General features: G+C 39.9%; 1 protein-coding gene across 1 annotated transcript in view; it reads right to left on the reverse strand.

The window, feature by feature from the left end:
• Positions 1 to 294: 294 nt before the first annotated feature.
• LAMC1 (laminin, gamma 1 (formerly LAMB2)) overlaps positions 295 to 15,010 on the reverse strand; it is a 154,882-nt gene continuing 140,166 nt past the window's right edge. Inside the window, exons 19-28 of the mRNA XM_006872541.1 lie at positions 14,134 to 14,339; positions 13,725 to 13,804; positions 11,486 to 11,623; positions 10,494 to 10,638; positions 9,347 to 9,496; positions 8,797 to 8,911; positions 7,275 to 7,474; positions 5,453 to 5,611; positions 2,696 to 2,795; positions 295 to 774 (exon numbers count right to left, since the gene is read on the reverse strand). Of these exons, the coding sequence (XP_006872603.1) occupies positions 518 to 774; positions 2,696 to 2,795; positions 5,453 to 5,611; positions 7,275 to 7,474; positions 8,797 to 8,911; positions 9,347 to 9,496; positions 10,494 to 10,638; positions 11,486 to 11,623; positions 13,725 to 13,804; positions 14,134 to 14,339 (1,550 nt within the window). The 3' untranslated portion in view covers positions 295 to 517. The remainder of the gene's footprint in view (positions 775 to 2,695; positions 2,796 to 5,452; positions 5,612 to 7,274; positions 7,475 to 8,796; positions 8,912 to 9,346; positions 9,497 to 10,493; positions 10,639 to 11,485; positions 11,624 to 13,724; positions 13,805 to 14,133; positions 14,340 to 15,010) is intronic.

The following is a 15,010-nucleotide window of genomic DNA, read 5'->3' on the forward strand; positions in this document are numbered from 1 at the left end:
CACAAGATGGTCATTTCCTTTTGCTGTAATAGGAGGAGAGGAGGTGTGTTTCTTTCTATCAATTGGATATACTGGCCAGTCCAATGCTACTACTGGTAGCCAAGCTTTTCCTTCATAGAAACAAGAGTATTGAGGCTGTGGAGGTTCTGCTGGTGTCAGTGAGAGAGGAAGGCTTTCCTCTGCTCTGGCATACGATGGTTCACATGATGTGTTTACACCGCTGCACAACAGTGCCGGGTGCCACATCTTTAGGCACATCAGAGGGAAAGTGTGGGTAAAAGAGGGATCTGGGTAGACGAGAGACTTTACCAGATAAAAACCCTTTGTTCCCAATTGAGGATGTTTAATTTGCTTCTCTTTAAACTTTGTGACTTTTCCTAGTTCAAAAGGACAGTGATGGAGAGCCGCAGAGAAGTGGGGGACTGAAAAAATGTCATCTTTGTGTTAAAGGCACTCCGTGGCCTCACAATTACTCCCCTGACCGGGGTTGCTGCTTTCCAGCTCTTGACGTAAGACACTAAGGCTTCTCAATGGATGGGGTGTTGAAGCAGCCAGATGGTAAGGTCTTCTTGATGTCTTCCAGGTTGCGAATATCCTTCATAATCTCCTCAATATCTCTATTATAGTCCATGATGGCAGCCTCCTGCTTCTTGGCTTCATTCTCCAGGTCAGACACTTTCCTGTCTAGATCGCTGACCTTCATTTCGTCTTTGGCTTTGTTGAGGGTGCCTTCAATCTCATTTAGCTTGTTCAGGTCCACAGTGTCCAGTTGCCCTGGAGAGTCAGACAGTACAGACGTATTCACTAAGAATGATAACATCGCATCACAAAGTATCTCTGTTAGCTTTTTCATACACTAAGGACGGCAGCATGAACATACACTGCAGGCTGACAATGCCATGCAAGGGCATAAACACTATAAACCAAGGACAAATGTTGGGGTTTTAATCCTGGGCTGGATGGCTTTTTTTCTGTAAGAAAATGTTTTCGGTGAAATATTTTCTAAATGCATAGCTAGCATGAATTTAGAAAACAAGCTTCATTTTGTGGTTCTTAAGGTCATCTGGTAACACTGAGTACCTGTGTTCATGTTTGCATATAAAATCTGCATGTCATTTTAGTACTATCCTGAAGAACATAAAAGTCTCTAAGATGGAATCTTCAGCCATTTTCCATGGAAGATGGGTTGGTTTTAGGGGTCACTTCAACTTTGAGGAGTTAGACACTATCAGGAAGCAACCCATGGGAAAACCACCAAGGTTAAAATGCTGAAATAATTTCAACACAGTTTCACTTAAAAATGAGAAAAAAGAGGGGGATGGGCTGGGTGAGACATTCTTTTTGAGGGAACTGCTTCCATAATAAATTAAAACAGCTGCACAATAAACTGCATTTCATACATAAAGTACTTGATTCAACTCACAAGTTATTTGACATCAGTGATTCGCACATGTTAACTAATTTGCCCAAGTTTACAAAGCTAATAGGCAACAAAGCAAGGATTCCAACTGAAGTCAAACTAACGTCGAAGTCCAGTTCTTTGTGCCACACAAACACACAAAATAACCCTACCTCTTCTTTCAATTTTTACTTTCACTTTAAATCACTCTGCTGATAACAAAACTTATTAACATCCAACACAGATATAAAAAATATAATTCTTCTCCTCTCAAAACAAAAACAACCCCACAAATCATTAACCATACTTAAGGCTAGTAAATTACAATATAGTAAGGAGCTCTGGTAGCGTAGTGGTTATGAATAGGGCTGTGAACCGCAAGGTCAGCAGTTCGAAACTACCAGCTGTTCCGCAGAAGAAAGATGAGGCGTTCTGCTCCCGTAAAGATTTACAGCCTCGGAAACCCTGTACAGGGTCGGTATGAGTCAGAACTGACTCCACGGCACATAACAACCATGCTACAAAGTGATCCTGGCTAGACTATTGATAACTTATAATGAGGTCTGGTGACAAATGGGCATCTGTTACCCTGAAGCCTGTTGCCTGCCTATTAAACTAGATTATGAGAAGGCTTAGGTATATTTGTACAAGAGGGCTTCAAAAAGTTTGTGGAAAAATGGAATGAATTTTTGAAGTCACCTCATATTTCCTTGAAAACTCAGTGGATTCTCTTCTCTTTTAGCATCCGAGCTTTTCATCTCATCACATTATCCCTTAGTTGGAAAAGGAAGGGGATGCCAGGCTTTGGCATCATGAACAATTTAAGTGTTCCTTTCTTCTATTACTGAAACCTTCCCTTTAAATTCTTTAAAGACAATCGGACAGCAGAACGCATTTAAAAAAACTAACCACCGTTCAATTGTAGCATGAAGGATGACCATAAATGTGCGATCAGCCACCTGTGTGATCAGCAGAACTTAAAAATATAATAAGAAAGCGTATGGATCACAGGGTTCTATCAGCACAGAGCACACCTGAGGCCTCAAAAAAGAACTTGTTGAATTAACACAAGTTCATACTCTAAAGTAGATGAATATATCAACTTTGTAAGAAGGCAAGTTGCTTTTAAAGACTCCAACATGAAGACCCATACATTTTAAAAACATTTTTAAACAAGCAAGAGCTAAAACATATGTACAAAGAATTTAATGAACTACTTGAAAGGGAGTCAGGTAAACCTATGTTATCTGCTTTTATGTCAACTAGAGCAAATCCAGAAAAGCGATGAGTACCTACCTAGCTGCCCTAAGAGCTCATTAATAATGGTGAGGAGGCTGGAAACGGAGTTTTTGGCCTTTCTGGCATTGATCTCTGCTTCCTGAGCAGCCTGTGAAGCCTGTGAAGGGGAAAAGGATACGTGTTATGCACAGCCAGGATCACATGCTCTCATCTTCTTTAACATCCTACCCCAGTCAGCTAACAAATCCAATTTCCCAATGCTTTCCTGTTTCACAACTCATGGAAGTACACTCTCGCTGCAGATTTCTACACCTTGTAACAGTTACGACTAGGCAGTCAGCACGCCTACACTCACGAGTAGTGGACGGCTCAGTGGTACAGAGTTCACCTTTTGTGCAGCACAGGTGTGTTGGAGTCCTGGCATCTCGTATGCAGCTGCTTCCCACCATCAGTGGAGCCCTTGTATGTTGCTGTGATGCTGAATGGATTTCAGCTGAGTTTCCAGAATAACAGACTAGGAAGAAAGGCCCGGTGATCTACTTCCAAAAATCAGTCAGCAAAACCCCTATGGACTAATTGCGACTATCACAACTGTAAAGGTCGAAGTTTTATAACAAAAAGCAGGGAGTAGTTACTCTTACAGTCCAGGAACAGAGGACTCTAGGACCATCACGGGAGAAGAGCACAAGTGGAATGCAAGATCCTATCCAGAGAATCAGTGACACCAGAGATAGAGGCAGAGATAGTGAGAGAGGGAGCAGCTGAGGACTCTAGATTCATGGAAAGAGAAAGGCTGTGGGCTGGCAGCCAGGAGGCCGGCTTGCAGAAAGTGCCCTTTGATTGTTTAAATGATTATATATTCCTGAGTGTTTTTGTGTACATGCCCACCCCCCTCAAAAAAACCCACAGAGGAAATAGAAGCAAATACTGTTGAATGACGATGCACAGAGGGGACTGTAACTATTGCAATGAAATGATGAGTGTAAAATCGATGTTCTCCCATGTAAACTATCATTCAATTCACAATAAAAACTTTAATAAAAAACAAACAAAAACAACACCCTACAGATCATCATAATGGTGCCAAACTACGCAGTGTTTGGTTCCTTTGTGCATAGACTACTCAGGAGCAGTTAACAACAACAATGCCCGCACTCACTGTATCTGTAGTTCAGAGATCAACATAATCTCTTTTTCTTACTCTCAGACACAATCAAGAATACATGACGTGTATTAAGTCCATCAAGCAATAAGAAATTGTTTTCTTTGTTTTTGTTCTTTTTTCAATGAGTATATTAAGTTTTAGAACCAAAACATGTCCTTTAGGACACTTTTAGGTACTTATTATCAAAAAATGCTTATAATCAAGTGAAGCCTTTCTATAAGCCTCCACACCCCTGCCAACACACACACATGCATTGAATGGGGCACTACAATTTATATCTTAAAAATCAACCAAAGGTAAAGATACTTGGGAAAATTCCATTGAGACCTGAACAAACACACTGGGTATGAGTCATAGGAAATGGCAGTGGAAGACGACGTGTGTAGCTATCGGAAAACAGATGCTCTCACAACAAAATCTAGTCAGGATATAAATGAGGAGATCTGAGTTCTCGCCACCACTTTAAGAACTACATAATTGTTCTTCTTAGTTTTGAGATCAAGAAAATGTTAAATTTCTTGGATCATGACAATGTGAAAATGTTAAGAAAAAGAAAGCAAGGGAAAAAATGTTCACAAGTAAACCTATCACAGCTGTTTATATTTAGCCTTCACAGGCTTTTCTGCAACGTGGTGCTGCTGCTGTGGCAGTGGCGGGTGCTACTGGGTGCCACCAAGTCGGTCTGACTCACAGAGACCCTGGAGAGGGTTCCTGAGTCTGCAAATCTCTACAGGAGAAAACAGTTTCATCTTTCTCCTGAGGAGTGACAAGTGGAGTTGAACTGCTGACCTGAGGTTAACAGTCCAATTGTTTAACCCACTGTACTACCAGGGGTCCTTTGCAGTGTACTAGGAGAGGTCATGGTCTGCAAACAATGGCAGGACTGAGTTTAATCTGTCGACTCCAGCCTCTCCCAGGAACAAACTTTCATGCCTTCACTCTTGGCTATAAAAAAAAAAAGGTCTTGACTCACACAACAGTAGTCTACTGCTGACCTTTCAGGACTGATATAAACACAGAACACAGATGGGATGGCACACATGTGGGTGGGGGTGTTCCTCAGAATTTATTGGTCAAATTCAATATCTTTGTACTAAATCCAAGTCCTTTTCTGAAGGTCATAAAAGTCATAGCCTCTCCCCTCTTTCAAGCCAATTTAGTTATGAACGATGTTTAGGTGAAAATTTATATTGGACGTAAGGATAGTATATTTTAGTGGCAGTGAAGAATATCATCTTAAAATTGCTCTTATACACAGAAACTGGTCTTCACCTCGAGGGAACAAGTTGCTGGGAGAACAAGAAATAAAAGAAAATTGACTTTCTTGTCTTTCCTTCTATTTTTTTTTTTTAACTTTCTGCCTTTTATGAATTACCCATTTAAAAATATAGAACCTCAAAAGCGTAAAACAATGTTCTGCTTTTAACTGAGAGTAGCTTTGGGACAGGAAAATTGTGCAACAGAAATAACCTGGCAAAGAATGAAAATTCTTTGTCTTCTATGTCAGTTACTAACCCAATTTTTGACTAACAAAATGCACTGAAAAGGAGAAGTCAATATGAAAAAGACTCTTTTGAACAGACTGGGGTTTTTTCTTAATAAACACCATTCACCATCTGTCTTAAGAACAAAGAGCCCAGCTCTCTTACCATCCCCGCCATCATCATATCCTGGTCTGCATCGTCTTGTTTCTTCTTCAGCTCCTTTTCTGCTTCCTGTAGTTGTTTCAACACATCATTCACCTCTTTATCCAGATCGGTGACTTCTGCAAAAGTTCTTTCTGCTTCTGCCCTGGTACTGGTGGCATTCTAGGCATAAAAAAGTAAATGACTAACGGAAAAAAAGGGAAACAGCTTGCACATCTCTAAAGTGTGCTCTTTCTTGTCACACAATTTGTACAATTCAAGCATACAATCCAGCAGGAAAAAATCCCAGAACTTCTACTGTAATATCTTAACTTACTTTATTACTTATTTGTATCCCAAATAACAGTAATAGAAGTATCACCACCTAACATAATAGCATTGCGTGTTTTATAAAATGTATTCATTTGTATACTCTTATTTAACCCTTAAAGCTGCCTCTTCTATTATTGCCATTTTTAGGTGAGTTTACACAGCTAGTAAATGATACACATTTGAGTGAGGTACACTTTCTACCACGTCATATTGATTAGAGTCTTTCAGCTAGAGAAAATTTACATCCAAAGCAGTCTGGTTCATCATAATGTGCAAAAATATAATAAATCCGAGTGGTAACTGTTTTTAAAAAAAACTAACGAAGATTACTCCTTAAGTAGGGAAAAGCTAGCTTACAGGTATGAGCATTAAGATGAGGATAAGAAAAGCCACGGAAATCGTACAGAGGAGGAACTTGGCTACGGCAATATATTTCAAGGCTTAAAAGTTGTACTGAAATAAACCCAAAATCCCACTGCCATCAAGTCAGTTGTGACTTATAGTGATAGCATTCTATATAAAATTGAAAAAAAAAAATGTCAACTGACTATGTCAATAGACTGTTCATTCAAGAGACTGAAAGCTTTCTGGGGGTAGGAGGCTCTATTCCCCTCAAAGCCAACTCAAACTCAGCCACTGAGAAATAGTAAAAACATTTTTTTCAAAGGACACTTTCCCTTCAGTCACTCTGGGTATCTACTCTAATCTGAGATGAAATCCTTAAACCCTAAGCCATGGGATAAACGTTTGACTGCTAATCAAATGGTTGGCAGTTCAAACCCACCAAATGCTTCACAGGAGACAGATGAGGCTTTCTGCTCCCATGAAGTTTAACAGTCTCTGCAATCTGGTACAGGGTTGCTATGAGTCAGAAGCCACTCGATGGCAGTGGGTTTTGCTTTTTGATCATACCTATGGATAGAAGGGGAGTCTCGGTACAGTACTGTAGGATCAGCACTGGACTACTAACCACAGGTTGGCAGTTCAAACCCACCAACTAATCCTTGGAAACCCTATACAATGGGCACTAGAGCCAAAATTTACTGACAGTACTTAACAACAACATGGATATAATATCACTTGGAGATACGGTTGCCTTTCTTGTGTTAGAAACCCTATCAGTATAGGATGAGTCCTAAACCTAATCTCTTCTGAGGTATCAAAGGAGGAGTGGATTAGACACAGACGTGGACACAGGCTAGGGAAAGCAGATGTCACTGGAGGATCACCAAGGAAGACCTGAGGCTACTGACAAGGAAGTAATCCAGATGGTACAGGCCCTGATTTGGACTCCTAGTTTTCAGGACTATGAGGAAATAAATTTCTGTACTTCAGAGTCACCAACTCGTGCTTTTTGTTTCACAGCAGCAGTAGCTAACTAAGACAACAAAGATGATTTAATTCTATCAGAGTCATGTGAAAAACTTTAAGGGATATGGGGGTTTGGAAAGAACCTGGAAAATGATGAAATAGGAGCAGAGACTTGGTTTTGGAGAAGAAGGAAAGTGCAGACCTTCTGGACAGCACTAGCGATCTTCTCTGCCTCATGAGCCTTGTTCTTCGCTTCCGTGGCATCTGCAGCAGCATTGCCCAAGGCCAGCTGTGCTTCCCGCGTCTTCTCATTGGCTTCGATGATCGTCTGGTTGATGGCAGGAATCTTCCTCAGTGCCTCCTCGGCAGCAGTCTTATTATCGTTCACTCGTCTGTCGAAATCTACAATGAGTGACAGCAGACATTTGAACTGAATGCTCAGCATGCAAAATGGCAGCCTTTCAGGAAATGCCAATGGATTTTGCTTTACTGAACAATGTAAGTCAAAGGAAAAAAAGAAACAAAAAACAGTATATGGACTGAAATTTGAGAAGAGCATAGTACACATGTCTACTCAAAAAGATTTTCTAGAAACCATCACCTGAAAGTGCATCTGTTTCTGGAAGGAGAATTCTAACTTGAACTTTGATTTTAAGACTGGCCACCAAGTTCAACATCATTACAACATCAACCAGCCCTACAAGTTAGAATTCATTTAGTGTCTACTGGGCATCAAGTATTGTATGAAGAATTCTGTATCTCTGTGATACAGGTATTGTCTCATTTTTGTATGTGAAAAACTGAACCTGGTTTGAGCCCAAGCATGCTAACACCAGAGCGTATACATTTAACCATCATCCTATATGTTGCTGTTGTTAAGTGATATCAAGTTGGTCCGGATTCATAGCAACTCTATATAAGGTTTCTGAGGATCAGCTGGTGGGTTTGTACCACCAACCTTTTGGTTAAGCAGTCCAGTGTTCTTTGTATTGAGCCACCATGCTCCCCAAATAGTCATAGGTTCAATAAATGTGGCACAGTGAGTTAATGCACGGGAGTACAAGGTCAGTTTGAGCCGCAAGGTCAGTGGTTCAAGCTCACCAGCCACTCCTTGGGAACCCTATACAAGGTCTCTATGGGTAGGAACTGACTTAACAGCACTTAACAACAACAACATATAGGGTGAGATCTACAAGATTCGAAGTTTGAGTCCAGCAGCACCCACAAAGATTTAAAGTCTCAGAAACCCTATACAATACTTAGTGACAACAACGACCACTACTTTATCAGAGAACAATCTAGGCTCATTCACAAAACTGGGAACATTTCTATAGAGGGTGAAGAAAGAAAAAAATAAAGAATTAGATGCCAAATGTAAAGAAAATTAAAGACAAGCATCTCTATTTGCCAACACAAGTCAGTCAAATAGGCATTTTATTATCCTGTTACATGAGCCACTCTAACAGAAGAAAATGTCCTTTTTTTTTTCCTCCTTAAGCTTTACCTGTGAATAAAATGATACGAGCGCTTACGACAAAAAAAAGTAGGGCCAGTGTTAAAGGAGTGAATGAAGTAAGTGTAGTAAAATTTTAATTCTGAATCTGATGACAAGCATAGGTAGGCTTTATTACATTATTGGTTTTCATTTTGCAAAAAACAAAAAAAGGGAATCAGACAGTGGCTAAAGCACACAAATCTATTCCTGTTATTTGACTCTTTCCTACCTTTTAGGTTGTTGAGAATATCAGTGGCTTCTTGTAAGGTATTTCGTCCCTTCTTAGCAGCTTCTTCAGCAAGAGCCTTAGCAGCATCAGCCCGAGCTAGGAGCTGGTCGGCAGTCTGCAAACCAACAGCAGATCAGATGACAATCATCAAAGTAAATCCTCGCTTTATCCTCTCAAAGCCTCCCAGGATGATGCAAACACTTAACACACCCATTTGCCAATGGAAATGTTGGTATTTGAGTCAACCCAGAGGCACCTCAGAAAAAAGGTTTGGAGATCTACTTCATAAAGATCACAGCCTTTGAAAACCCTATGGAGCATAGGTTTACTCTAACCAGCTGACATCGGGCTTCCTAACAGACCTGGCAGTTCAATGCTACTACCCTAAACTTGACATCATACACTGTGTCAGGTCCCTAAAGGTCCTTGTTTGAATGCTTTGTGGGTTGCTGCCTCTGGAAATGTGCTGGTGACATTACAAACACAGTTTATGCTTGGACCGCTTCAAGTTTTGCCTCAAGAGATAAAGCAACCTGCAAATCGAACCAACCTGCTGTTCGGTCTTTCCTTTGTCCAAAAGCTTCTTTACTTCAAACTCCTTCCCTCTCATGTCCTCTCTAAGGTCCTCATAATCTTTTAGCTTCTGGTCAATGAGACGGTCTAGATCCGCAGCTTCTTTCTTTATTTTATTTGCCTCATCCTGCAACAAGTTAAGATCACTACATTTTACACAAAGTGATGAAAGGAAGGCGTGATAACTGTAACAATTGACAGCTCTGAAAGAATAGCAAGAGTCATGACTTTATGAACCTTTCTTAAAAAAACTAAAACAACTTTCATTTTTCATTTATACACAGTGAAATGCATCGCTCTTACCTCGATTCTGATGAGTTTTAATGAATATGCCTGTGCAACCAATGCCTCAATCAAGGTACAGAATCTTTCCATCATCCCAGGAAGTTCCCTTGTATTCCTATCCATCAATCTCACTCCTAATTCTCCCACCCTGCAGCTAATACTGTTCTGATTTCTATCACTGTAGGTTACTTTTGCCTGTTCTCAGTATGGACTCACATATATACAGTACATGTATATGTCTGAAAAGACCTACACCCTTACAGTAAAAATCCAGTCAATGCCTCAGATATAAGAAGTGAAACTTCATATAAACCCCAAGTTTACAATACACATTTACACAGAGGCTGATATGAGGACTCATGACTAGAAGACAGATATGAAATAAAATCCCACCAATCCCGAAATATTCCATCTGCCCCAACGATTCTGATCCAGTCCTTTCATTCCAACCCTTCTCTTTTATTACTTTTCTCTAGTTCTCTACCAAGATAGTGCTGAAAGTATAAATTCTGCTTTAAGAAATCTAAATATGTTCTAATTTGGTTTCATATTAGGAGGAATTATCCATATAACTGAATACCTCAGTGACTTTTAAGGTTTATAACGACAGGATTCCTTACCTCAAAGTTCTGACTGTATATAAAACAGGACCTCAACATTGCCAGTGGAAGGGTGAAGGAGAAAGGGTGGCTGAGATAGTTGCAGGGCAGTCAGAATATTCCTTACCTAAAATGGTGTGTATATGCATGTTTGTGTGTTCATGGGCTGGTACTACAAGTTATGGATGAGTGACAGCAGTGACAACCAATAGCCTGTGCTTACAGGCTGTCTCTCCATACCTCTAGTGCCTTTGTGTCCACAGGGGTCAGCTGAGCCACACTGGCATAGATCTCCACAGCTTTATCACCAGCCCTTTTGGCCTCCTCATGTACTCGGGCAGCTTGCCTCTCTAGATCCTGTGAGATGTTCTTTGCTTGCTCATATCTAAGGAACAAAAGGATGTGATTTCATGAGTAATTTAGTTGCTTTTAGCAGCTTATTTTCATCAAATTCAATCTAGGTTAACCCTTTCATAGTCAAATTATCCTCTGCTTTGAATGTTTTGTTGATAGCATGTGGTTTTGGTCTTTTCAGTAACGGAGGGGCATGCCAAAATCAGGGGAAATTTTTTTTTTTGAGGTAATACAGATTTTGATATTCTTGTGCGGGACACACATATCCCAAGTGGACTCTGATGGTAGAAATGGTGTGTCTTCAGACTCATGCACTCATGCAGGTCCTGCTAGGCGGTTGCATGTACTACAGCTGGGAAAGCAGCTCCCCCAGAAACCTGAGAGGCTGAAAATGTTGGTAAGTGAGCTATGTCCTACCAGACATGAAAGGGTTAAAAATCACTATGCCAGCATTTCCAAAGCTTCAAAGAAAGCACTGCATTAAAATGCTATTTAATACGCCAAGTATAAATTTACATCTCATCTCACGTCTATTTATAACTTACGATAGGCTTTTATTTCAGACACCCTTTAAATATTTGTAGCTTGAGTGCATTATTTCTATATCTTTCTCTTCATGTGTCGTTAATGCTGAATTTTAAGTCTCATAGCTAGTCTTGTTACTGTTCTTGGCAGTTTCAGTATTTGAATAAAATAAAAACTTTGTGGCTCCGCATCCCTTGCTCCAATTTCCATACCATTTCAAAAGCATTATTAACAAAAGAAATCATATTGCATGAATTCGTGCCCTGAATCCACCAGCATTTAAGTTTTCACTGAACTGGTATTACTTACAAGAATTTCTTAAGAGCTTTAAGCCACCTTTAAATTACACTCACTTCCTATTGAGCTCTTCAATCTCAAATGCTGTTTGATTTTCTCCCGCCAGTGTCTTCAAAAGCAGATTATACGCCTCAGTTGATGTATCATTGGCTGTCTTTGCCACTCGTACAATGTCATCAGCTTCTTGTTTATGGCTGTATAATATCAAAGACAAAAATGAACCAGACCATCAGATATGGAAAAAAGCAGAACTTAGGTAATGCTTACTTGTTATAGATTTACAAATAATAACTTGGGCAGAGTTCTACCAAGATGGGTAAAATCTCATTAATTTGGAATTTGTGATCATTTCAGCCAGGATGGGTTTTTAAAAACAGCACTTTCTAAACTGGAAAAACAATATTCTAAAAAACAAAATGAATGGTTTCAAATCTATAGGGTCAAGCGCTTATATTTCATCAGAAAACTATCTTTACATACAGTTGTTTAAGACTAATTTACAAATTAAACCTTGCACGCCAACAAGAAATTAGTCAAAAAATAAATCCCAGACCTAATCTTTATCAACAACAATTTGCAAGTTTAATTCAATTATTCTAAGTCTTAAAACGACCTCGCCGATTCAGACTTCTCACAAGCACAATTCTCACGTGTAGCCTAATTACTTTGCCAGGAAAAGCAACTCGATACCAAATGGCAGTGACCATGTCAACGGGATTCCAGCCAAACAATGCATTTTAGCTCGGGTAACCACTACGGTTTTTTTCCAGCAACAAAATTTCAAACTGCAGGTCACACTGCAATACATGGCCATTCTTCTGGGTATGATACATTTGCATTCACAATCCTTGGATGACGCATACCAGAATTAATTTATCTCCAAGACTTAATACTCTTGGGAGCTTTCCATAATGTTTTCAGCTGTCTTCTTTCAATAAGACCATGAATGTTCTATGACCTAGGCTACACAGCTCACATATTCACATTTACACAGAAAACAAAGAGAATTTATATTAAGGGAAGAAGTCAAAGTAACTGACCATATATACACAGAAGCTGAAATTCTAACATCAGACTTATTTAAGCACCCTGTGCCCTTACTCTCTAGGTCAAAGGTAACTACAATTATAAATAAGGTTTGTGAGCTAGGCTGCAATGTATTTAATGAACATTTATTGGGTACCTACTATCTCGTAGCGTAGTGGCTACAAGTTGGGCAGCTAACCTCAAGGTCAGCAGTTCGAAACTACCAACAGTTCTGTGGGAGAAAGATGAGGCTTTCTGCTTCCGTAAAGATTTACAGCCTTGGAAACCCTACACAGAGATGCTATGGGTCAGAACTGACTTAACAACAACAACTATGTGTCAAAGAAGCCCTGGTAGCATAGATTTAAGGTCAGCAGTTCAAATCTGCTAGTCACTCTGTAGGAGAAAGATGAGTCTAGCTGTTACGAATTGGGCTGCGAACCTTAAGGCCAGCAGTTTGAAACTACCAGCTGTTCCGCGGGAAAAAGATGAGGCGTTCTCCTCCCGTAAAGATTTACAGCCTCGGAAACCCTGTACAGGGTCGCTATGGGTCGGAAACGACTCAATGGCACTTAACAACAACAACAACAAATCTGCTACCATAAAACCGTACAGCCTCAGAGACCCTATACAGAGTCGCTATGAATCAGAACTGACTTGATGGCACACAACCACCAGCACCATCACTTTATGTCAGCCACTGGTTTAGACACTGGGGCTTCAGCGATGAACAAAACACACGAAATGCCTGTCCACATGGAACCTACTTTTCTAGATACCTATTAAAAAAAAACTTATGGTTTTATATAAAGTCTTCTAAAGAAACCCCTTTACACTAAAAAGTCTTTTTAAAAAGTTAGGAAAAAAAATAGTTTATGTTCTTTAGCTGTTTTTCAAATGTGCTAAGGGTTAGTGAAATGTTTCAAACGACACTTGAAAATTCAACATTTTCACTTAAAAAAAACACTTAAAATATTAATAACTCAGATTCTACTGAGATATTTTTAAAATACCAACTTTAAAACTTTGAGGTTAAAATTCTAAAATGTTATGATTTCTTGTAAGATATGCAAATATAATTTCTCTCTAAGTCCTTACATTCTAACATTCAAAGTAAATACTGTCATTTCAAAGGAAAAAGAGTATACTCGCCTGGGAACATGTCAGCTTTTCTCAAGCTATGGGGTTTGTGGTTTGGGGGATGGGACAGCACATACGTACGACACAGGTAGCTATAATTTAATGGCTAAACAAAATTCTGGAGGTTACCGTTCAGCAAGCTTCCGTGCCTCTTCGGCCAAAAGAGTCATGTTGTTTGGGTCCCCTGTAGATTCTGGCTGTGTAATTGACTGAAAACAAATAAACATTTATCTAAGAGGGGTAAATTATTTAAATTTAGTAATAGGAATTTAGTTAATATTAGCATTCTTGATTGTGGATTATTATTACTATCTTCAGTAAAGGGTGAAAAGTGAGATGAACTTGCCTAGTGCCACAAAAGGATCAAAGCTTGAGACACAGCTATGGGAAATGTGGCTTGCTTGCTTCATGTGTAGGGCAAATCAAAAGAGGCAAGGAGTGAATTTAGCAGCCGCAGCACTGCACTACCAATGACAGACTTGCTACATGTTGTCATGGGACCCGCATCTCGCCACCTCAGACCTTTCCAATCACTCACCACATTGGCAACAGCGACTTTCGCTTTCTCAAGTTCCCTTGAGGCAATTTCAATCAACTTCTCGGTGCTCTGTACCCGGGAACGTGCTTGTTCAGCCAAATTCCCAGTCTCTTCGATGGTATTCCGGATATTGTGTAAACGGCTAATTTGGCTAGATAGAGTGTTATTCACTCGCTGGAGACGATCCATCAAATTTTGGTCCACATCTGCAATGGCAACGGAGCAGACAGACCATCAAATTCTCTGAAGGGGCTACATACCATCCCACACAACATTTGAGGCAGCTGTTTATACCAGGAGACTCTACTTATGCTCATTCTGCTACATGTAATATCTTTCTGTGAGCTTTTCCCTCAGCCACAAGCAGAGCCCACAGTTTCACTTTCACAAGATGTACCTTCACGGCTCCACTCAGCACACTGCTTGATGCGTGTGGCCTGCCTGTCCCACTTGACCATGAGATTCCCTTCCTCACTGGCCACTACAGCCCATCTTGTGTAGTCACTGGCAAAGGAGAAGCCACCCAAGAAATATTTGCTGAAGGAAAGGAAAATTGACTTTGACATTCAGCACGTGCTAAACGTTAAGGATGAAAAAGACAAGGTAATTAAAGCACTGCCAATCCTGAGAGTTGGATGTTTTAAAATGAGGAAAAATTGAGGTTGAAAACAGATGTTAAAGTGCAGTGGACTATATTTGTTTGTATTTTAAACTGAATGACAGACTCCTGCACTGCTCTCCAACCCCCGGTGTCTCCATGTAATGTCTTTCCAATTCATTTCCACTTTCTGAATAATTCTTCAAACTGTTCTTGAGTTATAATGCTTATTCAACTTATACCTTATATCTGGGTCCTAATAATCAAAAGATAAATACA

This window comes from Chrysochloris asiatica, unplaced genomic scaffold (genome assembly GCF_000296735.1).
Source record: "Chrysochloris asiatica unplaced genomic scaffold, ChrAsi1.0 scaffold00203, whole genome shotgun sequence".
Lineage (NCBI taxonomy): Eukaryota > Metazoa > Chordata > Mammalia > Afrosoricida > Chrysochloridae > Chrysochloris > Chrysochloris asiatica.